Raw genomic sequence first — 24,611 nt, forward strand, 5'->3', positions numbered from 1 at the left:
TATTTTATCTATCCCAAAAGATATGCTATCAGGTTTACAGCGAAGGCACTAAAAAGAAGATTCTTCAGTGCATCCGGATCAAATGCAATTTCATTTCCAGTGTCTAGACATACTCAGACTAATGGCTGGAACACTAATGGCATAATTATACTGTACAGATGGTCTTAATTAAATAGGGACGCTTAATTGGGAACGAAACAACCTGTAGGTAAAAAGGCATGGTTTTTTCCCCCCACCTGAAAGCTTCAAGATAATTAACATGCATAAATATTCTATATAGAGTACTGTGTAAAATCCTGGGCATCCTACGTTTTATATACATCTTGTCTTGCATACTTAACTGCATTACAGTGTCAGGATATACTGTGTATCCATATATACACACAGCGCATTTCAGAAACCGCTGATCTAGAGTTTGCACAGACAGAATGGTGCGAAAAACAAAAAACATCGACTGAGCGACAGTTCTGTAGGTGGAAGCAAACGCCTTGTTGATAAGAGAGGTGGCCAGACTTGAGGTGGTTCGAGCTGCCAGGAAGGATATAGTAGCTCATAGCAACTCTTTACAACCGTGGTGAGCAGAAAAGCATCTCAGCACTCAACAGCAGAACAACACACTGGGTTCCAGTCCTACAGCCAAGAACAGGGATCTTCAAATCAAGAACAAGTTCCTACTAAAGTGGCCGGTGAGTGCAAGTTTAATTCTTTTCGATTCTTCTTCCAGTCATACACACACACAGCCTGTTTTCTGTTCATTTGTGAAGGTGAAACATTACCTCTTGGTCTGAGCTCTTGCTCTTCTCTCTGAAGCGAGGCGTAATTAAGGAAAGGTGGGATGAAAATGACAAGGAGGAGAATTTTCCCTAAAAATAACACCGTCGTCCAGCAGCTCCTCTTCTCCTGCTGCTGTTTCACAGAAAGACACTCTTCTGCTGCCTGGAAGGAAAAAAACAGTAACAGTTAACAGATTTTTAAATTTTTTTTTTTAATTCGTTTGACAGAGAAATGAAGTGAAACTCGGAGCTCTCTCAGAAAAGACAGAATGAATATTAGCTAAAGGAAAAATCCACCCTGAACGACAATTTTTAAAATGAACATGTGATCTTTAACAGCGGCGGCATGGTGGTGTAGTGGTTAGCGCTGTCGCCTCACAGCAAGAAGGTCCGGGTTCGAGCCCCGTGGCCGGCGAGGGCCTTTCTGTGCGGAGTTTGCATGTTCTCCCCGTGTCCGCGTGGGTTTCCTCCGGGTGCTCCGGTTTCCCCCACAGTCCAAAGACATGCAGGTTAGGTTAACTGGTGACTCTAATGCCGCTTTTCCACTACAAACGCGGCTGAGTCGGGCTGAGCCGTGCCGTGCTGAGTCGGGCTGAGTCGAGCTGAGCGGGGCTGTTGGAGTTGCATTTCAACTACAACCGTGCTGAACCGTGCTGGCTGGAAGTGGGTGGACACATTGGGTGGAGTTAGCGAAAGTGGGTGGACGTCACGTGATGTCGTTCAGCGGCACAAACAGTGACATCAGTGAGCTTTTAAGCGGTAGTCTCACCACCCGAATAGTAAACAATAAACATGGAGGACATGGAGTCGTTAGTGTGGCTGGTCTTGGTGCTGTGGCTTGTTGTCACTGACAACGCCAACAGATACTGGCAAGAGCGTATAGATGAGGCGAGGCGCATAAGGCTTCAGAAATTCTCGTAATTCGTAATTATTCTTCTTCCGGGTTTACGGTGTTTACAGATCCCAGCGTGCTTGCGGGGCGTGTGTGGGCATGTGAGGACACGCCTCCTCACCAGTCAGCGCACAGGGGAGTGTCTGCTCACGCCCCCAGCCTCACTCAGCTCGGTTTGGCTCGCTTCAGCCCCACTCCAAAACTGTGCGAGTTTTGGGTGCTAAGCAGGGCTGAAGCGAGCTGAGTCGCGCCGCTCTGAGGTAGTCGAAACGCGAGCCGTGTCGGGCTGAAGTGAGCTGAAAAAGGGTAGTGGAAAAGGGCCATAAATTGAGCGTAGGTGTGAATGTGAGTGTGAATGGCTGTGTGTCTATGTGTCAGCCCTGTGATGACCTGGTGACTTGTCCAGGGTGTACCCCGCCTTTCGCCCGTAGTCAGCTGGGATAGGCTCCAGCTTGCCTGCGACCCTGTAGAAGGATAAAGCGGCTAGAGATAATGAGATGAGATGAGATCTTTAACAGCTTCCATGATTTATTTTGTTATTACCACCGCCAACTTTCTTGGAGGAGGTTATGCTTTCGCCTCCGTTTGTTGTTCTGTTCCCAACGTAACTCAAAAAGTAATGAACGGATTTTGATGAAATTTTGAGGAAAGGTGACCATGGGCCAAGGAACAATTCATTAGACTTTGATGCAAATCCAGATATGTACGTGGATCCTGGATTTTTTTCTCTGTTCCCAACGTAACACAAAAAATAGTGAACGGATTTTGATGAAATTCAGTGTACAGCTTTAGTATTATCCTAGATTCAAGTGATCTGATTTTGACGTTGATGCTATGTGGCTTGGAGCAGGAATGCACTCTACTGACTTCCCTTCTTGTTTCTACGCTGGTTTACGGTTTCCTATATTACCCACAATGCCTTTCGACTACCTGCTCATAGTGGTGGCAGTGAGATTCATCCCTTGTTTCATCTCCAATGTTTCCCCAACCATTATATCCCCCCCACACACACACAAGAGACCCTGCAGCCCCTCTGAAAGTCCACCCCAAATGTGCGCGCACACATTTTAAGGTCCGAAAAAACCAGGAGTGCAGTTCTACTGTAAAAATTGTTCTATAAAATAAACGTGAAGACCTAAATATGACTCCTTTAACTGTTTGTTCAGGTCCAAATGCTCTGTAATAAGAGCCGTGGGGAGTGGTCCTACAGGTGACTATCCTCATCTAGCATCCACCCTACAAACCAATGAACTTAGGGGAAACACTAATCTCGACCTCAAGAGGCTGATGCAGCAGCACTTTAGTCTTTCCAGCTTCCTCAAACAGTCATCTCCCAGCTTCAACGTTCATGCTTATACCTCCATCAAGCTTGTCATCTTGTATATCGCAAACTAGCTGAGCCAAGTCTTTGCTGTAACTCAGGATAACTGCAATGTTACAAGTTACACTGTACTTAGTAGCACCTGTTTAGGGTCCCTGTGGCCACCAGAGGGCCCCCAAGTGCACTTGAATTGTCCCACAAAGTAAGTGTGTGTGTGTGTGTGTGTGTGTGTGTGTGTGTGAGAGAGAGAGAGAGTGAGAGAGGTGTCAATGGGAATCATATAAAAATGCAATATTATTTTCAGTGGCTGGGAAGCTAATACTACATTATTTAACCAATTCTCGCTGCCTCTGTCAGAGCTGGTGTCACTTTCTGTAATGGATGCCAACCGCATTTTGATGCAACATAATCAGTCAGGCTGGCGTTACACGAAGGCTACAGTCCTCTCCTCTGGGTTGATGGAAAAAGCAGCAAGGAAGTAATGATGTCGCAAAAAAAAAAAAGCATATCCTTCTGCAGCAGAGAAAAGAAAGAAGACAGACAGACAATAATAATAATAATAATAATAATAATAATAATAAAAAATATACATTATTTACCAGCTAAAGGTCGGTCCGTATTGTGAAATACTGTGACCAAGGTCTTGAAAGTACTGATCGAGGCCCTCTGAGCAGAGGTCAATATTCAAGGCCGAGGTCACGGTATTTCACCATACGGACCGACCTTAAGCTGGTAAGTAGTATATTAATTTTTTTCTTTACCAAATTCTAACAGAAAACGAGAGTGCCCGAAAGGGAAAACCGAGCCGAGCCGCCATTTTGAATCCTCATTCACGGCTGCAATGCAAATTGCTTCCTCCTCGGTATACAAGTGCACTTCCATGGCAGGGAAAAAACTACATTTTGCCGCCTATGTAGTCCCCTATTTATACAAATAGGAGTCATTCAGGATTCAGCCATGTTTTTGCTCGGCGTTAGCAACAGTTACAGGTTTTTTCTTTTATTTCTTCTTCCTCAGGGTTGTAAAACTCGCTTTTGCTGTGAACACTGTCGTTATCACTATCCATGCTGTAAAATTAATGCTATTCTCCTGAGAAATGCAAAATGTTGACAAAAATTGCTACTATGTTTGTTGTTGTTGTTGTTGTTGTTGTGAACGAACAAGTCGCCAGAGGTCCGTATCCGGGGTCCGTAACTGGGGTTGGCTCGCCAGCCAATCAGAGCACAGGATTTGATGGAAACCGGACAGCGAAAAAAATAAATATATATTATTTACCAGCTGGGAGGTCTGTATCGTGAAATACCGTGACCGAGGTCTTGAAAATACTGACCGAGGCCTCTGGGCCGAGGTATTTCACGATTCGGACCGACCTTAAGCTGGTAAATAATATCTCATCTCATTATCTGTAGCCGCTTTATCCTTCTACAGGGTCGCAGGCAAGCTGGAGTCTATCCCAGCTGACTACGGGCGAAAGGCGGGGTACACCCTGGACAAGTCGCCAGGTCATCACAGGGCTGACACATAGACACAGACAACCATTCACACTCACATTCACACCTACGGTCAATTTAGAGCCACCAGTTAACCTAACCTGCATGTCTTTGGACTGTGGGGGAAACCGGAGCACCCGGAGGAAACCCACGCGGACACGGGGAGAACATGCAAACTCCGCACAGAAAGGCCCTCGCCGGCCACGGGGCTCGAACCCAGGACCTTCTTGCTGTGAGGCGACAGCGCTAACCACTACACCACCGTGCCGCCCGGTAAATAATATATTTATTTTTTTCTTTACCAAATTCTAACAGAAAACGAGAGCGCCCGAAAGGGAAAACAAAGCCAAAGCGAGCCGCCATTTTGAATCCTCATTCACGGCTGTAATGCAAATGGCTTCCTCCTCGGTATACAAGTGCACTTCCATGGCAGGGAAAAAACTACATGTCACCACCTATATATGTAGTCCTCTATTTATACAAAATTGAGTCATTCAGGATTCAGCCATGTTTTTGCTCGGCGTTAGCAACAGTTACAGGTTTTTAGCTTTCTCCTGAAATGTTTTCTTTTATTTCTTCTTCATCAGGGCAGTAAAACTCGCTTTCGCTGTGAACACTGTCGTTATCGCTATCCATGCTGTAAAATTAATGCTATTATATTGAGAAATGAGAAAATTATTTTCAACATTTTACTTAATAAAATGTTGACAAAAAATTGCTACTATGTTTGTTGTTGTTGTTGTTGTGAACGAGCAAGTTGCCAAAGGTCCGTAACCGGGGTCTGTATCGTAGGATTCCGGACCGCTTGCGAGCCAATCAGAGCGCACGATTTGATGGAAACCGGACCGCGAAAAAAAAAATGTTTAATTTATATAGCGCCTTTCACAAAAGCAACAAATTAACTCAAATCAAACACTATATAAGAACAGAGCTAGACAGACACACGATCACCAAGAGAAAATGTGAGATTTAAAATGGGTCTTAAATTGTGTAATGGAAGAGGTGAGATCAGAAATAAACAGCCAGATAAAGGTATGGTTGCATGACTAATTACAGTATTTTATCATAAATCCTCACTGGCTAAAGAGAGACGCATCAAATTCAGTCAAGTCCAGTTCAGCCAAGCTAGATATTATTTGAATCTAATATTAGCGAACAAAATATAACAGTAGCTAGATTCCTCCTGTTTTCTTTAGCTAGCTAGTTCAAAATAACTTGCTGCTTGGAAATATTTTTGGAAAGAAAATACGCTTCTGTTGCATAAATGTCTGCGACTAATCAAGCATTAACAAAAGTCAATATTACCGCCGGTGCTAAGGTGATTGGAGTCCCTTGGACCGGCTCTGGTCCAACATTTGCTCAGTCCTTCTATACTTAGGGTTCTCCAGAAAATCTGAAGTAGCTGGCTAAAAAAAAAAAAAAGAAGTAGTAGGCAGCTCTGGAATTAGCAACGGTGAAACCACTGTGGTGCGCCAAAGGCATACCCCCCCCAGAGAACATTTTGAAATGTACATGCCTTCTGGTGCATTCTTAGCGAATAAATTACTAACCATTTCCCTGTAAAATACTTGGAAAATATGTATGAAATTTCCCTCCAGATGTGTGCGCTTAGCTTTCTCGCTGCCTGGCTCTGTAACATAACTACATACGCTGCGGCATGGTCACGTGGTCCAGCTCAGCCAATCAGAGCACAAGAATCGATCAACGAACATGGTGTCGCTTCTGGTCATGCTAGACCTGAATCGAAGACAATTTCATGGTGATTTGCAGCAAATTATGGGCAGTGGAGATGATATAAATCGCTTGAACATTGAAAGGTTTTTTTTTTCCTGGGATCGAACGGCCGGCGCAGACCGTTTGTGTAGGCAGAGAAAACCGCTAGTCGCCGGCACTTGTCTCAGAGATGAAAGTGGAGCAGAGAAAAAAATCCTGAACTTTTGAAAGTCAAACTAAGACGAGGGGGGGAACGTCCCCCAAAAAAATTTTAATAACATAACACGCAAAACCCTGCATTCTAGTGCATATTTTCACTAAAACAAGTTATAACTTTTAAGCCTTTTTCTTTCATGTACATTAATCATTAACATGTCAAAAATATCAAATTTAATTCCCCTAGTTAATGAGTAATTTTCAGGAGTGCATTTAGAAAACGCGGTGATTTTCCTGCTACACAGTTCATTACTTAGGGCGTATTCACACCTACGTTGTTTGGTCCGGACCAAACGACACAAATTTCCCTTGGTCCGGACCTTTTGGGTTGGTCTGAATACAAACCACTGAAATTTGGTCCAGACCAAACAAGCAGACCGAGACCGAGCTGCAAGGTCGGACTCGGTCCGGACCAAAGGAACCCTGGTGCGGATCTTTTGGAGGTGTGAAAGCAGACTGGACCTAATCCGATAGTTTTGCTTTTTTGTACCTCGGGAGCTTCCGTCGTTTGTCGAGCATTATGGGAAACAGAGTCTTGACACTCCACCGCAAAGTGCAAACACTGTTTCGGTTGTCAAGGGTTGTTCAGTCACCAGTGGTAGGCGAGTACAAAAAATGAGTAGGGGCAAACGTGGGCCGAGGAAGAAACGCGCACCCTTGTGGATATATGGGCAGATGTCCACATATCTGAGCTTTTGGAGAGAACACACAAAAATGCCGACGTCTTTGCTGTATTCAGTGAGAAAATGAAGGAGAAGGGGTTCACGCGCTCCCCAGAACAATGTCAGCTAAAAGTGAAGAAACTCCGTCAGACCTACATTAAAATCAGGGACATTCTTTCAAAAAGTGGCGGTACTAGCGACGCAAAAACGAAATTCATCTATTGCGTGAAGAGCCAGAACTGTCACATGATGTGCGCTCATCAGCGCTATCCTCCGTAGCCGCCTTGCCCTTTGTCGTCGTAATTGATAAATTACTTGTACAACAGCACAGTAATCGCACAATTGTGAAAACAGTAAAAACTGGAAAAAACATATAGCTTTGATGACATTAAAAAGAATAACAGCACGGAAAGCCTCCATGACTACTTTTGAACTTAACGCTTTGTGCGCGTGTCATCTCTGACCAATAGCTGAACGACCTCAGGGCGCGTGGCTTTGTTGACAGATTTTGGTCCGCTTACTAAAATGTACAGTGTGAAAGCGAACCGCACCAAAATGAAAAAATAAAAAAAACATTTTGGTTCGGACCAAAGCAAGTGAACTATCGAACTATCCTGGTCTGAATACACCCTTAGACTCAGCAAAATCCCAAAACAGTACTGTTAAAAAGTAAAGGCCTGTTCGAGTTTCTAAAGCTTTCAGGTTTCAATGTTGGGGACGTTGAGCCTCGTTTATCAATCTTTTAGTAGAGTTGTGCGTTTGCATAAGCTAAAAATTTCCAATTCATATTTATGCGAGTTGAAGCCAATTGTTTACATTAGTTCGTATTGTCTGTAAATTTAAACACCCCAATGAATACCAAATTTCCCATGTAAATCAGGGGCGTAGCTAGGATTTTTCAGGGTGCGCGTGTGTGTGTCACACACTGACTGGCAGCCTGAGTGCATTATGTAACAAAAAATAAATTACCATTGCTAGTTTTAGGTAGCTTAGAAACCGGCTCTTCCATTATCGCTGTTTCTTCCACGTTTTCTTGATGTTGCGTTCTAGAAACGGCACGAAACAGTAAAGAATTTATAAGAATTTACCACTGTCTTAGTAGTAAATCCTTATAAATATAAGGATAAATCCTTATAAGGATTTATAAATAAATATATATGCCATGTATGATTTAGGGTGGCACGGTGGTGTAGTGGTTAGCGCTGTCGCCTCACAGCAAGAAGGTCCTGGGTTCGAGCCCCGGGGCCGGCGAGGGCCTTTCTGTGTGGAGTTTGCATGTTCTCCCCGTGTCCGCGTGGGTTTCCTCCGGGTGCTCCGGTTTCCCCCACAGTCCAAAGACATGCAGGTTAGGTTAACTGGTGACTCTAAATTGACCGTAGGTGTGAATGTGAGTGTGAATGGTTGTCTGTGTCTATGTGTCAGCCCTGTGATGACCTGGCGACTTGTCCAGGGTGTACCCCGCCTTTCGCCCGTAGTCAGCTGGGATAGGCTCCAGCTTGCCTGCGACCCTGTAGAAGGATAAAGCGGCTAGAGATAATGAGATGAGATGTATGATTTACTCCTGAAAGTGGCCCATTTTGCATTTTCCTCATACAAATTTTTATGAAAATCTAGTATGTATGAACAGACGCGCAGCTTGTGAACAGGCAAGGCAAGCAACTGCTTGGGGCCCCCTGGCCCAGGGGCCCCCCGAGAGTCGGGGCCCAAGGGCTTATTTATTTTGATGAACGCTGGCCAGAAGGCGGGCAGCACGGTGGTGTAGTGGTTAGCGCTGTTGCCTCACAGCAAGAAGGTCCGGGTTCGAGCCCCGTGGCCGGCGAGGGCCTTTCTGTGTGGAGTTTGCATGTTCTCCCCGTGTCCGCGTGGGTTTCCTCCGGGTGCTCCGGTTTCCCCCACAGTCCAAAGACATGCAGGTTAGGTTAACTGGTGACTCTAAATTGACCGTAGGTGTGAATGTGGGTGTGAATGGTTGTCTGTGTCTATGTGTCAGCCCTGTGATGACCTGGCGACTTGTCCAGGGTGTACCCCGCCTTTCGCCCGTAGTCAGCTGGGATAGGCTCCAGCTTGCCTGCGACCCTGTAGAACAGGATAAAGCAGCTAGAGATAATGAGATGAGATATTGGTGATGAACACTGGTCAGAAGGGCCCCCTGGAAATTTTTGCTTGGGGCCACAACAGACTCTAGAATCTCCTCTGTGAATGAAGTGAACATTGTGCATGGTTTTTACAGATAATGTGTATGATGAATTACACCGTCTTTGTATGCTTCATGTAATGTTTGTAGTTTTAAATTATATTTTACAGTTTAAAATGTACATGCCTTTTATATGTAAATCCAACACAAACATATGTGGATTTACATATAAAAGGCATGTACATTTTAAACTGTAAAATATAATTTAAAACTACAAACATTACATGAAGCATACAAAGACGGTGTAATTCATCATACACATTATCTGTAAAAACCATGCACAATGTTCACTTCATACATACTAGATTTTCATAAAAAATTTGTATGAGGAAAATGCAAAATGGGCCACTTTCAGGAGTAAATCATACATGGCATATATATTTATTTATAAATCCTTATAAGGATTTATCCTTATATTTATAAGGATTTACTACTAAGACAGTGGTAAACTCTTATAAGTTCTTTACTGTTCTTTTTCGTATGGGTAAAACTTAGCTTCGAAACCACAAAATGCAACTTTGATGGAAAAAATATATATAATAAATTGCTTACCTCTCTTCACGTCGAAAGAAGGAGGAAAGTTTTGGTTGTTTTGACATGGCGAATTATTAACACAAGGAAATACTTGTAATTCGCAACTAAAAAGACTGCAGCTACACTGGCAGCTTGAACATGCTTTCTAGTGCGATTGTGTTGCGCTTGCACAGAACAGTGTCAGTCCTGCGCGCCTTAGCACGAGTTCCGGCACGCGCGCCGTTAACAAAGAACACCTGTCTTTAATCAATGAACTACATTTGGGCTATTTAAGGACTGCGCCCATGCAAGGACGATGCTAAGTATTACGCCGCGTCTAGGAACGCGAAAAATCCAAAAAATAAATTTCTCCATTCAGAAAACCGGAGATTTTCAAGAGTTTTGTCAAATTTCCGGGTAAATCCGGAAGACTTTCATTTAGATTGCCTTCTCATTAATATAACGATGAACGTCACTCTTCTTTTCACTCGATAAAAGCAAAACCTGATCGTTATGCTTTATGTTCGAGATCAGTGAAATCTATTAAACACCACACTAACAATGTCCCCCTGTGACGTCAGAGCGGTATATAACTGCTACCTTCTCACAGGAATAACAAAAACACAACACCAACCAACAAGTTCGCACCAGAAGCTCTAAACACATCAGAAGTCGTTCTATATGGGGGCGTCGTGGCTCAGGTGGATAAGGCGCCATACCATAAATCCGGGGACCCGGGTTCGATTCTGACCCGAGGTCATTTCCCGATCCTTCCCCGTCTCTCTCTCCTGCTCATTTCCTGTCTCTACACTGTCCTATCCAATAAAGGTGAAAAAAGCCCAAAAAATATCTTTAAAAAAAAAAAAAAAGTCGTTCTATATAAATATTATTCATGTGTTTCAGAGTGAAATTTCCCTTTAATGTCATGTTGGTAAGTAAACTGGTGGCATAACTAGCTGAAGTGATGAGATACCTTATTGCTACTGTACAGTATATACTAGTGCATCTCAAAAAATTAGAATATTGTGAAAAAGTTCAATATTTTCCATCAGTTATTTAAGAAAGTGAAAATTTTATATATTATAGACTCATTACACAAACTAAAATGTTTCAAGCATTTTTCTATTTTAATTTTAATCAGTATGGCATACAGTACAAAAACATTAAAAAAAACCATCTCAAAATATTAGAATATTTCATTTTGAGTTTGAGTAAAACAGTATGAACACAGTGCATCTCTCCGTCTAGTTCAGTACACACAACCACAATCATGGGGAAGACTGCTGACTTGACTGTTGTCCAGAAGATGATCACTGATGTCCTCCACAAGGAGGGTAAGCCACAAAAGGTCATTGCTGAAAAGGGTGGCTGGAAAAGGTGCACAAGCAACAGGGATGGCCGCAGTCTTGAGAGGATTGTCAAGAAAAGTTGATTCAGGAACTTGGGAGAGCTTCCCAAGGAGTGGACTGAGGCTGGTGTCAGTGTATCAAGACCCATCACGAACAGACATCTTCAAGAAAGGGGATACAACTTTCACATTCCTAATATCAAGCTACTCCTGAGCCAGAGACAATGTCAGAAGTGTCTTATCTGGGCTAAGGAGAGAAAGAAATGGACTGTTGCTCAGTGGTGCAAAGTCCTCTTTTCAGATGAAAGTACATTTTGCATTTACTTTGGAAATCACGGTTCTAGAGTCTGGAGGAAGAGTGGAGAGGCACAGAATCCAAGGTGTTTGAAGCCCAGTGTGAAGTTCCCACAGTCTGTGATGATTTGGGGTGCCATGTCATCTGCTGCTGTTGGTCCACTGTATTTTATCAAGTCCAAAGTCAACACAGCCATCTACCAGGAGATTTTAGAGCACTTCATGCTTCCATCTGCTGACGAGCTTTTTGGAGATGCTGATTTCCTTTTCCAGCAGGACTTAGCACCTACCCACAGTGCCAAAACTACTACCAAATGGCTTGCTGACCATGATATTACTGTGTTTGATTGGCCAGCCAACTTGCCTGACCTGAACCCCATAGAGAATCTATGGGGTATTGTCAAGAGGAAGATGAGAAACATCCGACCCAAAAATACAGACACGCTGAAGGCCACTATCAAAGCAACCTGGGCTTCAATAACACCTCAGCAGTGCCACAGACTGATCACCTCCATGCCACACCGCATTGATACAGTAATTCATGGTAAAGGAGCCCCAACCAAGTATTGATTGTACAAATGAATATACTTTTCAGAAGTTGGACATTTCTGTATTGTAAATCCTTTTTTTGATTGATCTTAGGGAATATTCTAATCATTTGAGATACTGGATTTCTGATTTTCATGAGCTATAAGCCATAATCATCAAAATTAAAACAAAAAAGGCTTTAAATATTTCACTTTACATGTAATGAATATAGAATACATGAAAGTTTACCTTTTTGAATTAAATGATGAAAAAAAGGAACTTTTTCATGGTATTCTAATTTTTTGAGATGCACTAGTATATTCACACCTATAGAGAACTTTCACATAACGTCATCGCAACTGTGAATTTGTTTGTGTGGCCATAGCTCCTGGAAAGTTTTGTGTTTGACAGTGACGAGCAGAAGTGTATGCGAGTGATTGTAAGCCTAATTCAGTAAACATCTACAGATAAACTTGTAGAAGTTGCACCTAAAAGAACAATGCCAGAGACCTGTAGTGTTTTTGGATGTAATAACAGATGTGGAGATGAGCCTGGTTTAACTTTTCATGAAACTTTTCATCTCATTATCTCTAGCCGCTTTATCCTTCTACAGGGTGGCAGGCAAGCTGGAGCCTATCCCAGCTGACTACGGGCGAAAGGCGGGGTACACCCTGGACAAGTCGCCAGGTCATCACAGGGCTGACATATAGACAACCATTCACACTCACATTCACATTCACACCTACGGTCAGTTTAGAGTCACCAGTTAACCTAACCTGCATGTCTTTGGACTGTGGGGGAAACCGGAGCACCCGGAGGAAACCCACGCGGACACGGGGAGAACATGCAAACTCCACACAGAAAGGCCCTCGCAGGCCCCAGGGCTCAAACCCAGGACCTTCTTGCTGTGAGGCGACAGCGCTAACCACTACACCACCATGCCGCCCTTCATGAAAGTTTACCTTTTTGAATTAAATTATGAAAAAAAGGAACTTTTTCATGGTATTCTAATTTTTTGAGATGCACTAGTATATTCACACCTATAGAGAACTTTCACATAACGTCATCGCAACTGTGAATTTGTTTGTGTGGCCATAGCTCCTGGAAAGTTTCGTGTTTGACAGTGACGAGCAGAAGTGTATGCGAGTGATTGTAAGCCTAATTCAGTAAACATCTACAGATAAACTTGTAGAAGTTGCACCTAAAAGAACAATGCCAGAGACCTGTAGTGTTTTTGGATGTAATAACAGATGTGGAGATGAGCCTGGTTTAACTTTTCATCTCATTATCTCTAGCCGCTTTATCCTTCTACAGGGTGGCAGACAAGCTGGAGCCTATCCCAGCTGACTACGGGCGAAAGGCGGGGTACACCCTGGACAAGTCGCCAGGTCATCACAGGGCTGACACATAGACACAGACAACCATTCACACTCACATTCACACCTACGGTCAATTTAGAGCCACCAGTTAACCTAACCTGCATGTCTTTGGACTGTGGGGGAAACCGGAGCACCCGGAGGAAACCCACGCGGACACGGGGAGAACATGCAAACTCCACACAGAAGGGCCCTCGCCGGCCCCGGGGCTCGAACCCAGGACCTTCTTGCTGTGAGGCGACAGCGCTAACCACTACACCACCCTGCCGCCCTTCATGAAAGTTTACCTTTTTGAATTAAATTATGAAAAAAGGAACTTTTTCATAGTATTCTAATTTTTTGAGATGCACTAGTGTATATATATATATTTTTTCACTTAATACTGCTTTAATGGGCTCCTTGTAACTGTAAACTGGTATAAATATTAACAAAAACAAATATTATATAGGATTTATGGCGAATTACTGGGCATTACATACAAGAAAATAAGTTAGACTTTGTATTAGGTCTGAAACAGTGAGAACAGCTTCTAGCCAGTATTAGTGAAGTCTCTTCAGAAGGTGTTTCTGTATAGACTAGTGTCTGATAGCAAATGCCTTATTATTATTCACGTAGTGCACTAGGTAGGATGCACAAGCGCTCATTTCATATCCTAAGAATGCCACCTATATAGGGAGCACGGAGACATTTGGGATGCGATACAGATTATTAACCCGGGCAGCATTAGCATTAGCACTGCGACTGGAAGATGAATTAAAATACAGACGAAAGTCAAAATGTACAACCTTCTTTCTCTCAGACTGAACATTTCCAACAGTTTCATGGCCAGCTGCTCTTCTGCGCGCCATTTAAACTACACAAACTTAAATTCAGCTGAGAATAAAAAAAAAGTGTGATGCGGAAGAACAGAGGCGCCTCGTCAAACAGCATCACACGGCAGCCGACGAGGGACAAAACGCGTTTTGTTATAATGCATTCAGATTTTATGGGAAGAAGCGCCCAGTGTGGGTTTCCCAACAGCTTTTTAACGCTAAAGCCAGGATCTCACTGGGCTGCGACTAGTTGGAGACACAACAATTGCGATAAAATATGCGAATTGGCGACAATTTTCACTTGGAATCACACTGAATTGATATTCGCATATTTTACCGCAATTGTCGTGTCTCCAACTGGTCGCAGGCTGTCGCAGCCCAGTGAGATACTGGCTCGCTCTTCCTGTCTCACGGAACCTGACTTGAGAAGGGTTCGCGACGGCTTTGCGACACATTTGCGGCTATTTTGAGAGAAATTTTGTCGCACGAATTTTTTGAACATGTTCAAAATTTCAGCGACGGAGGAGCGACTCATGCGAGGAAATTGAGAAGCCCCGCGAATGTTTCAAGACACTTTTGAAACTCTCTCGCGAATGGCGTTCGCAATTTGTCGCAAGCTGTCGCAGCCCAGTGAGATACTAGTGTCTTGAAACATTCGCGGGGCTTCTCAATTTCCTCACATGAGTCGCAAAGTGTCGCTCCTTCATCGCTGAAATTTTGAACATGTTCAGAAGATCCGTGCGACAAAATTTCTCTCAAAATAGCCGCAAATGCGTCGCTGGTGTCACAAAGCCATCACGAACCCTTCTCAAGTCAGGTTCCGTGAGACAGGAAGTGCGAGTGTATCTCACTGCACTGCGATAGCCTGCGACTGGATGAGATACTGGCTTAAGAGCATCTTAACTAGGAGAGAGAGAGAGAGAGTTCATTGTGATGCCCGCACTACAACCCCGATTCCAAAATAGTTGGGCCAAAGTACAAATTGTAAATAAAAACGGAATGCAATAATTTACAAATCTCAAGAAGTGATATTGTATTCACAATAGAACATAGACAACATATCAAATGTCGAAAGTGAGACATTTTGAAATTTCATGCCAAATATTGGCTCATTTGAAATTTCATGACAGCAACACATCTCAAAAAAGTTGGGACAGGGGCAATAAGAGGCTGGAAAAGTTAAAGGTACAAAAAAGGAACAGCTGGAGGACCAAATTGCAACTCATTAGGTCAATTGGCAATAGGTCATTAACATGACTGGGTATAAAAAGAGCATCTTGGAGTGGCAGCGGCTCTCAGAAGTAAAGATGGGAAGAGGATCACCAATCCCCCTAATTCTGCGCCGACAAATAGTGGAGCAATATCAGAAAGGAGTTCAACAGTGTAAAATTGCGAAGAGTTTGAACATATCATCATCTACAGTGCATAATATCATCAAAAGATTCAGAGAATCTGGAAGAATCTCTGTGCGTAAGGGTCAAGGCCGGAAAACCATACTGGGTGCCCGTGATCTTCGGGCCCTTAGACGGCACTGCATCACATACAGGCATGCTTCTGTATTGGAAATCACAAAATGGGCTCAGGAATATTTCCAGAGAACATTATCTGTGAACACAATTCACCGTGCAATCCGCTGTTGACAGCTAAAACTCTATAGTTCAAAGAAGAAGCCGTATCTAAACATGATCCAGAAGCGCAGACGTCTTCTCTGGGCCAAGGCTCATTTAAAATGGACTGTGGCAAAGTGGAAAACTGTTCTGTGGTCAGACGAATCAAAATTTGAAGTTCTTTATGGAAATCAGGGACGCCGTGTCATTCAGACTAAAGAGGAGAAGGACGACCCGAGTTGTTATCAGCGATCAGTTCAGAAGCCTGCATCTCTGATGGTATGGGGTTGCATTAGTGCGTGTGGCATGGGCAGCTTACACATCTGGAAAGACACCATCAATGCTGAAAGGTATATCCAGGTTCTAGAGCAACATATGCTCCCATCCAGACGACGTCTCTTTCAGGGAAGACCTTGCATTTTCCAACATGACAATGCCAAACCACATACTGCATCAATTACAGCATCATGGCTGCGTAGAAGAAGGGTCCGGGTACTGAACTGGCCAGCCTGCAGTCCAGATCTTTCACCCATAGAAAACATTTGGCGCATCATAAAACGGAAGATACGACAAAAAAGACCTAAGACAGTTGAGCAACTAGAATCCTACATTAGACAAGAATGGGTTAACATTCCTATCCCTAAACTTGAGCAACTTGTCTCCTCAGTCCCCAGACGTTTACAGACTGTTGTAAAGAGAAAAGGGGATGTCTCACAGTGGTAAACATGGCCTTGTCCCAACTTTTTTGAGATGTGTTGTTGTCATGAAATTTAAAATCGCCTAATTTTTCTCTTTAAATGATACATTTTCTCAGTTTAAACATTTGATATGTCATCTATGTTCTATTCTGAATAAAATATGGAATTTTGAAAGTTCCACATCATTGCATTACACATCATTTTTATTTACAATTTGTACATTGTCCCAACTTTTTTGGAATCGGGGTTGCATATTCCCAGGACAGAATAAATTATTATTATTACTATTATTATTATTGGTGTTGTTCTTGATTTTTGTTGTTGTTCTTGATCATTGTTGTTGCTGTTAATTGTTGTTGTTGTTGTTGTTTATTATTGTTGTTGCTGCTGCTGTCATTGTTGTTTTTGATTATTGTTGTTGTTGATTACTGTTGTCATTATTGTTCTTGAGTGTTGTTTTTGTTCTTGATCATTGTTGTTGTTAATTGTTGTTGCTGCTGCTGTTGTTAATTGTTGTTGCTGTTATTGTTGTTATTAATTATTATTGTTGTTGCTGCTGCTGTCATTGTTGTCGCTGTTGTTGATTACTGTTGTCATTATTGTTCTTGAGTATTGTTGTTGCTCTTGATCATTGTTGTTGTTAATTGTTGTTGTTGCTGCTTCTGTGGTTAATTATTGTTGTTGTTGGTGTTGTTAATTACTATTGTTGTTTTGTTGTTTTTGATTGTTATTGTTGTTGTTCTTGATTGTTGTTGTTGCTGTTAATTGCTGTTGTTGTTGTTGCCATTGTTGTTCTTGATTATTGTTGTTGATTGTTGTTGTTGTTTATTGTTTTCATTGTTCGTTGTTGTTGTTAGTAGTAGTAGTCTGTTATGATTTTATATTAAAAATATTCAAAGAAGAAGAAGAGCACATTTGCTGATATGTCAATTCCCTCAGACCCCAAAACCTCCACCAAAGTCACTGAGAAGCTCTTCAGATAGCACTAGCGGAGAATAGAGAGATTTACTGAATGTGGAGTATAAAGACCACAGTGATTCCACTGACTGTCATTGGAGAACTAGGACTCGTCTGGAAAGATCAGACACAAACAGAAGATCATGCTCCTCAGGAGAGCTCATATCCTCTGTTGAGTGCTACACCGCTAGCAGAATATCACCATCAATAAAACGCAGAAGAACAAAACACCAGAACTTGCAGGCACCTTCTTTTTGATCATCATGGTATTTACAATGAACTATTGTGATAGAACACTGGACTCGGTCATAACCACCACCAACCTGTTTCCATCTCCCACGTGAATGAAAATTAAAGTTAAAGGACAATGTTAATGTTATTATATCAACAGTAGGTGTGTATTGTATTGTACTTACTTCCTTTTACAGATGCGTATTAAATTCAGAGCCTATCTCTAGTCATCATTAGCTACATACAGTAAAGTATGTTATTAGGTATCGACATCAAAATTTATAGCATTTACTGGGTGGGAGGGATGACATACTCTCTCTGCTTTGTCAATCACAGCGACAATAGCCAATGGTGAGTGTGATGTATGCAGAAGAGGGCAGATAGTGTGTTTCTCTGAGTGTGTTACACTACCCTGTGATGCAGCACATGCAGCAGTTCAGAAATCCCAGTGCTATAAAAGAAATAAAACACTCCATGGAATGCGGTCATCGAATCCACTATTGCAAATGTTTCCTAGACATCATGGTGAGACAGGAAACCTGGACAGACTGCAAGACTAAAGCACTGCTGCATCACTCTACACTCTACTAGACAGACGTGATGTGAGGGTTAATTTGCTTTACACAACTTTTTTTAACCAAAATTTAAGATTATTTGAAAGATTAATGTGCACATGCTTCAGGGACGACTTTTCCTTTACCTGCTGAAGGACGAGTGAAATTGGAAATCGGCGTGGATGGGGACTCTATAGGGTGCCGGTGCAGTTTTAATCATGTATGCATTACGAATAACGTATCCAAGAGAGAAAGTGTTTCTTTCGTTCCTGATAACTGAACTAAATTTGCAATATTATAAAATCATGCCTGTAGTATTACCATGCTTTGAACATACACACTGAATTCCTGCCATTGTCTGTTCCAATCTCTTCCTGTCTGCCTGAGAGTTAAATTATTAAACCTTTTAATAACAGCCACCCTAAACCTGTGAAATGAAATGAAATTTTGAAATGAAATCCTGTGTGTCCATGTAATCATGTAAAAAGAAGAAGAAAAAGAAGTTAATCAGGCATGGAGGATAAAGCCCCTCACTGTGTGTGAAATAAGGTGCGTAATTACATATGATCAAAAATCCCTGCAAACCCAGAACGTTGCAGAGTGGAAGAAGATAATCTCAGCTTGTCGATCATGCAGCAACATCGCCGCATCCGTCTTTGATATCACGGCGTAAGTCATTTCGGGTGCTTTGAAAGGAACTCCAAAAAGTGCAAAGTGAATACATCAAACGGCCACGGGGCTGGAGCGGCACAGTAATTCATTGCTGTAATTAAAAGGAGGCAGGCAGATAGGAGTGACGAATGGCAGTTATTGACTCAACTGTCAGGCAGTGTGGGTGTATGATATTTTTAAACATGGGAGCTGAGACCCAGTGGAGAGTTAGGTTTCCTGAAATGGGAGGAAATGTGGCGAGCTCATCCTCCTCCAGCTGTTCCAGTTCAGGCGAATTGAATTATGCTGTTCAACTTGAATATTTTTCACTATAGTTGTAAATATATGCTGTGTGTGTGTGTGTGTGTGTGTGTGTGTGGGGTGGGGGGGGTTGTTGAAGCTGAAGAAAACATCTTGGTCCTTTTCCAGTCTTCAGCTGTCTAGTTTTAGTGAGCCTGTGTCCATCAGATTCCTGTTTCCGGCTGATAGGACAGGAACCTGATATGGGCTTCTGCCACTGCCATTGTAGCTCATTCACCTTCTGAAATGCTTTTCAGCTCACCTTGGATGTAAAAAGTGCTTATTTGGAAGGTTACCATAACCCTCCTGTCACCTTGAACCAGTCTGACCATTCTCTTCTGACCTCTCTCATCAGCAAGGTGTTTCCTTGGGCGGTGTAGTGGTTAGCACGGTCGCCTCACAGCAAGAAGGTTCTGGGTTCGAACCCAGCGGCCAGCGAGGGCCTTTCTGTGTGGAGTTTGCATGTTCTCCCCGTGTCTGCGTGGGTTTCCTGCAGGTGTTCCAGTTTCCCCCACAGTCCAAAGACTTGTGGTTAGGTTAATATGGGACAGCCTTGGGCTGAGGTGCCCTTGAGCGAGGCGCCTAACTCCCTACTGCTCCCCAGGCGCTGTTAGCATGTGTGTGTGCGTTCACTGCTTCAGATGGGTTAAATGCAGAGAGGAAATTTCACAAGTGTGTGATGAATTAAGTTGTGCTTTCTTTCTATCTTTCTGCCCACAGAACCATTGCTGCTCACTGGATGTTTGGTTTTTTTTTTGCACCATTCTGTATAAACTCTAGACACTTCAGATCAGCAGTTCCTGAAAGGCTCAAGCCGGCCCATCTGACACCTCAAAAAAAAAAAGTCATCACAGGGCTGACACATAGACACAGACAACCATTCACACCTACGGTCAATTTAGAGTCACCAGTTAACCTAACCTGCATGTCTTTGGACTGTCAGGGAAACTAGAGCACCCGGAGGAAACCCACATGGACAATATGCAAACTCCACACAGAAAGGCCCTCACCGGCCACAGGGCTCGAACCCAGACCTTCTTGCTGTGAGGCGACAGCACTAACCACTACACCACCTGAAACTCCAGTAGAAAATTTGAGAAAAGCTATAGATGAGAGAAATATGAAAAGGAAATAAATTAAGAGAGAGTGAAAAGGCACGCAAAATATTAATTCTCTTTCTAAACCAGAGTAAAAACATTCACTAAATAAATAAAATGGACTGGACAGTTTGACGGAATTACAACTAAACACTGCCCTACACATTTTCTCTATAAATAAATAAACCATAAAATTTATCTGTGACAATTTCTCACTGATCATTTCAAATTTTGGCAAAAAAAGAAAGAAATATTAACATTCTCCTATCTCTAGTTATTTATTTATTACTGGTTCAGTAGTACAGCACGTAGTGTTGTTGCCTCGCAGTTTCAGGGTCTGGGGTTCAAGTCTGAGCTGTAGTTATTGTGCTTCTGTAAGATGTTTTCCCAGGTTTCTTCTGGGATCTTGTTTTTTTTTTCCCAATTCAAGGTGGATTTCCCTGTAGATGTGAACTTGTGTGTGGGTGGGGGGTAGAGTTACATCCTGAATGGAACACTAGCCTTTTTGGAAGGTGAGAGGAAATCTGAAAACCCAGAGAAAGACGGTACATCGTCTAGTCAGTCTGCATGTGCAGGTAGTGCTCCTGCGTAAGTCTGTTGATGAAGTGCTGAAAGGCAAAGTGAAAGAGACAGTTAGTATAATAGAGATTCTGCTTTCAAACACCATGTCTGTTTGTTTTCCCAGCATGCAACTCTTTTCCATCCTGACTGATCTGCCAGTTGCTCGTTTTTGTGAAATTAGCGCCCTCCAGCCTCACACATGGATATACATGCATTTGTTTTTGTTCGGTGTGCTGACCTTGGAGCTGAATTGCTACCACAGCGTGTAAATACACATTCTGCTTGGAAAGATGTTAAAGCATATCTCAAGGATCCTATTTGCTTTTCTCCATTATCTCTAATATCATCAGTTTCACTGATCATGATGTTTCTTTGTTGAATAATTGGAGTTTTTATGATATTCTGTTAATTCAGTTTTTCACAGGAAAGAGAAAATGACAAATTGTTGAGTTGGAATTCAATTGAAAATATATGGGGCACACATTTAACAACCCAGCAAGCCATAAAATACACCCTTGCATACAACACAACCTACCCTTACACACCTTAAACCCACTCCCAAACCTACCCTTACCCCCTAAACTTGGTCACAAAACCTACGCTTACACACCTTAAACCCACTTCCGAACCTACCCATACCCCCCTCAACCCACTCCCAAAACCTACCCATACCCCCTCAAACCAACCAAAACCTACCCTTACACACCTTAAACCCACTCCTGAACCTACCCATACCCCCCTCAACCCACTCCCAAAACCTACCCATACCCCCCTCAAACCAACCAAAACCTACCCTTACACACTTTAAACCCACTCCCGAACCTGCCCATACCCCCTCTTAACCCACTCCCAAAACCTACCCATACCCCCCTCAAACCAACCAAAACCTACCCTTACCCACCTTAAACTTACTCCCAAACCTACCCTTACCTCCTCAACCTGGTCACAAAACCTACCCTTACACACCTTAAACCCACTCCCGAACCTACCCATACACCCCTCAACCCACTCAAAAAACCAACCCATACCCCCTCAAACTAACCACAAACCTACCCTTACCCACCTTAAACCCACTCCCAAACCTACCCTTACCCCCTCAACCTGGTCACAAAACCTACGCTTAAAAACTTTAAACCCACTCCCAAACCTACCCATACTCCCCTCAACCCACTCCCAAAACCTACCCATACCCCCCTCAAACCAACCACAAACCTACCCTTACCCCCTTAACCTGGTCACAAAACCTACCCTTACACACCTTAAACCCACTCCCAAACCTACCCATACCCCCCCAACCCACTCAAAAAACCAACCCATACCCCCCGAACCCACTCTCAAACCTACCCATACCCCTTTCAACCCACTCACAAAACCTACCCATACCCCCCTGAACCCACCCACAAGCCTACCCATACCCACTTTAAACCCACTTTCAGACTTACTCATACGCCCCTCAACCCACTCACAAAACCTCCCCATAACCCCCTCAACCCCCTCACAACCCTACTCTTACCCACCTTAAACCCACTCCCAAACCTACCTTTACCCACCCTACCCTTACCCATTCACAAAACCTACCCATACCCCCTCAACCCACTCATGAAAACATCATTATCACAGAGGAAACATCTAACTTACTATTTTGCACTGTGTTTACATACTGCAGACAATATGGACAATCATATTATTCACAAAGTCGCAAACTCTTCTGCTCCCTGAAGAACTGGAGCATTAATCTTGTGCTTTATTTTTATACTGTACCTCATGGCCATGAAATGGCTCACTGGTAGACGATGTAGATGAGTTGAAATCATGAGCTCCTCTGTTTCCATATATGATATTGATTTGCAGTAATTACTCTTGAGAAATGAATTCCAAGACCTGCTTGAGAGAAATGAGCAAGGCAGAAGTGTAAAATGGTCATGTCAGCCAGTTGTTTGCTGTATAATGGTCATGTCAGCCAGTTGTTTGTTCTTTGATAAATTACTTGGTTTCTATCAGGGCTTTGAACCAGAATTTTTTTCCTATTGGTTCGTTCCGAACAGAAACGGAATTTTAACGTTTCCGGTTTTGGGTTCCACCATTAAATAGACGTTCCCGAACCGGTTAGAACAAAAAAATTTCGTTCCCGGAACAGTTAATTACGTTCCCTGTCAGCTGTTTAACAAATGGCTATAAAATTATGTCTCTGTCTCATCCAGCTTAAGCCAAATGTAGGCTAATTCTATTACAACCTTCATTAAATAAGACAAGAAATAATTCAAAACAATTATTATTTCAAATGTTGGCGATTTGGATTCTCAGTATGTCTTCCCATCTACACAAACAGAAAAAGTGCCAAAAATGAAAGAGAATTCGTTTAGTGTGTTACCAAAGGCTAGTCAGGCCCTATAGAGGGCTACCGCATGACGTCACCGCGCCGCGAGATTTTGTTAGGCGCCATATTGGAAGACCAAGTACACATCTATGCAAGTACATACATACATAAAACAAACTACATCTGAAATGTAGCCAGGGCCGGTTCTGCCCTAATCTGGACCCGGGTGCAACATCGCGCAACCCCCCCCAAAAAAAAAAAAAAAACACCAGTCTAAATCAGGACAACCATCACATAACTATAACTATAAACATTTTATATCAACTATTTTAACTAAATGGGCTATAATAAATAAGCCTGCAGGCAGCCACGGCGGGCTGCCTCAGAAAAGTAACCATTCAATGACACAACTGAAAGCCTGCAGCCACGGCGGGCTGCCTCAGAAAAGTAACCATTTGTCCTACCTTAAAACTCGTTTTGCATTTTCTGCCTCCTTTTTTGTATTTTCAACCCTCCGTTTATTTTATTTCCTTTTCTGAAAACCCGATTTGTGTCCAGACATTTTGTTCTGCTACCAACGAACTAACTCGTCAGGTCTCGTCTCTCGAGCCCGCGATGATTCCCGTGGGAAGGGCAACAACTGATACATTTTTACAAACAGCCAATAGGGAGGTTGCATCGTTCAGGCTCTTCTTTGCTCAGACACTCAGTAATGCACTTACTCACTTATCACATGGAGACATGGTAGTAGTCCACCTTCCCGCTCTCTCCATTCAGTCAGCGAACGTCACACAGAAAGTGAACCCCAGCGGGTCATAGAAACTTGCGCAGGAGAAGAATGGCTTTTTTATTTGTAGGCTACGGAAACTTTGAGGAACGAAATAAAAACCTGTATTAACCGGTTACCATTATTTTTAATAAGCGTTTCTGTTCCAGAACATAAAAAATAATTAAGTTTCTGGTTTCGTTTCTGTTCCATGTGAAATAGAAAAAGTTCCCGGTTTTCGTTTTCGTTCCTTGAACCGGTTCAAAGCCCTGGTTTCTATACAAATGCTTGTTTCGAGTTCATTTATTGATACTGGTTACCTGTAGTCTTAAACAGCACCTTGAGTGGCGATTGTTCATCCAAATCAGCATTTGGTTAAGAACTAGACTGGATCAGGAAATTATTTGAGGTATTTGAGTTTAATTACTTTTACTGTAACAGTTGTAATTTCACTACATAGTCACCATTTGCAGTAATAGAGTGCAATGTAAAATTAAATGGAGGAACAAAACCCAAGAGTTCATTCTTCCTAATCGAAAGTAAATGACACTATAAATTGCCAAGAACCAAGAGTCCAATTCAATATTGTGATTAGATAGATAGATAGATAGATAGATAGATAGATAGATAGATAGATAGATAGATAGATAGATAGATAGATAGATAGACTGAATAAAAATATTATTATAAGTAATTTTCTCAATGGAAATCTGACAAGTGAAATGAATTCGTCGGGCTTT

General features: G+C 42.6%; 1 protein-coding gene across 4 annotated transcripts in view; it reads right to left on the reverse strand.

Moving 5' to 3' along the window:
• Positions 1-14,249, reverse strand: part of si:dkey-122a22.2 (uncharacterized) — a 197,078-nt gene extending 182,829 nt beyond the window's left edge. For all 4 annotated transcript variants that reach the window (XM_060900227.1, XM_060900224.1, XM_060900225.1 and 1 more), the window contains exons 1-2: positions 14,106-14,249; positions 777-936 (exon numbers count right to left, since the gene is read on the reverse strand). In XM_060900227.1, coding sequence (XP_060756210.1) covers positions 777-936; positions 14,106-14,168 — 223 coding nt within the window. In that variant the 5' untranslated portion in view covers positions 14,169-14,249. The remainder of the gene's footprint in view (positions 1-776; positions 937-14,105) is intronic.
• Positions 14,250-24,611: the final 10,362 nt, after the last annotated feature.

This window comes from Neoarius graeffei, chromosome 19 (assembly GCF_027579695.1).
Source record: "Neoarius graeffei isolate fNeoGra1 chromosome 19, fNeoGra1.pri, whole genome shotgun sequence".
NCBI lineage: Eukaryota > Metazoa > Chordata > Actinopteri > Siluriformes > Ariidae > Neoarius > Neoarius graeffei.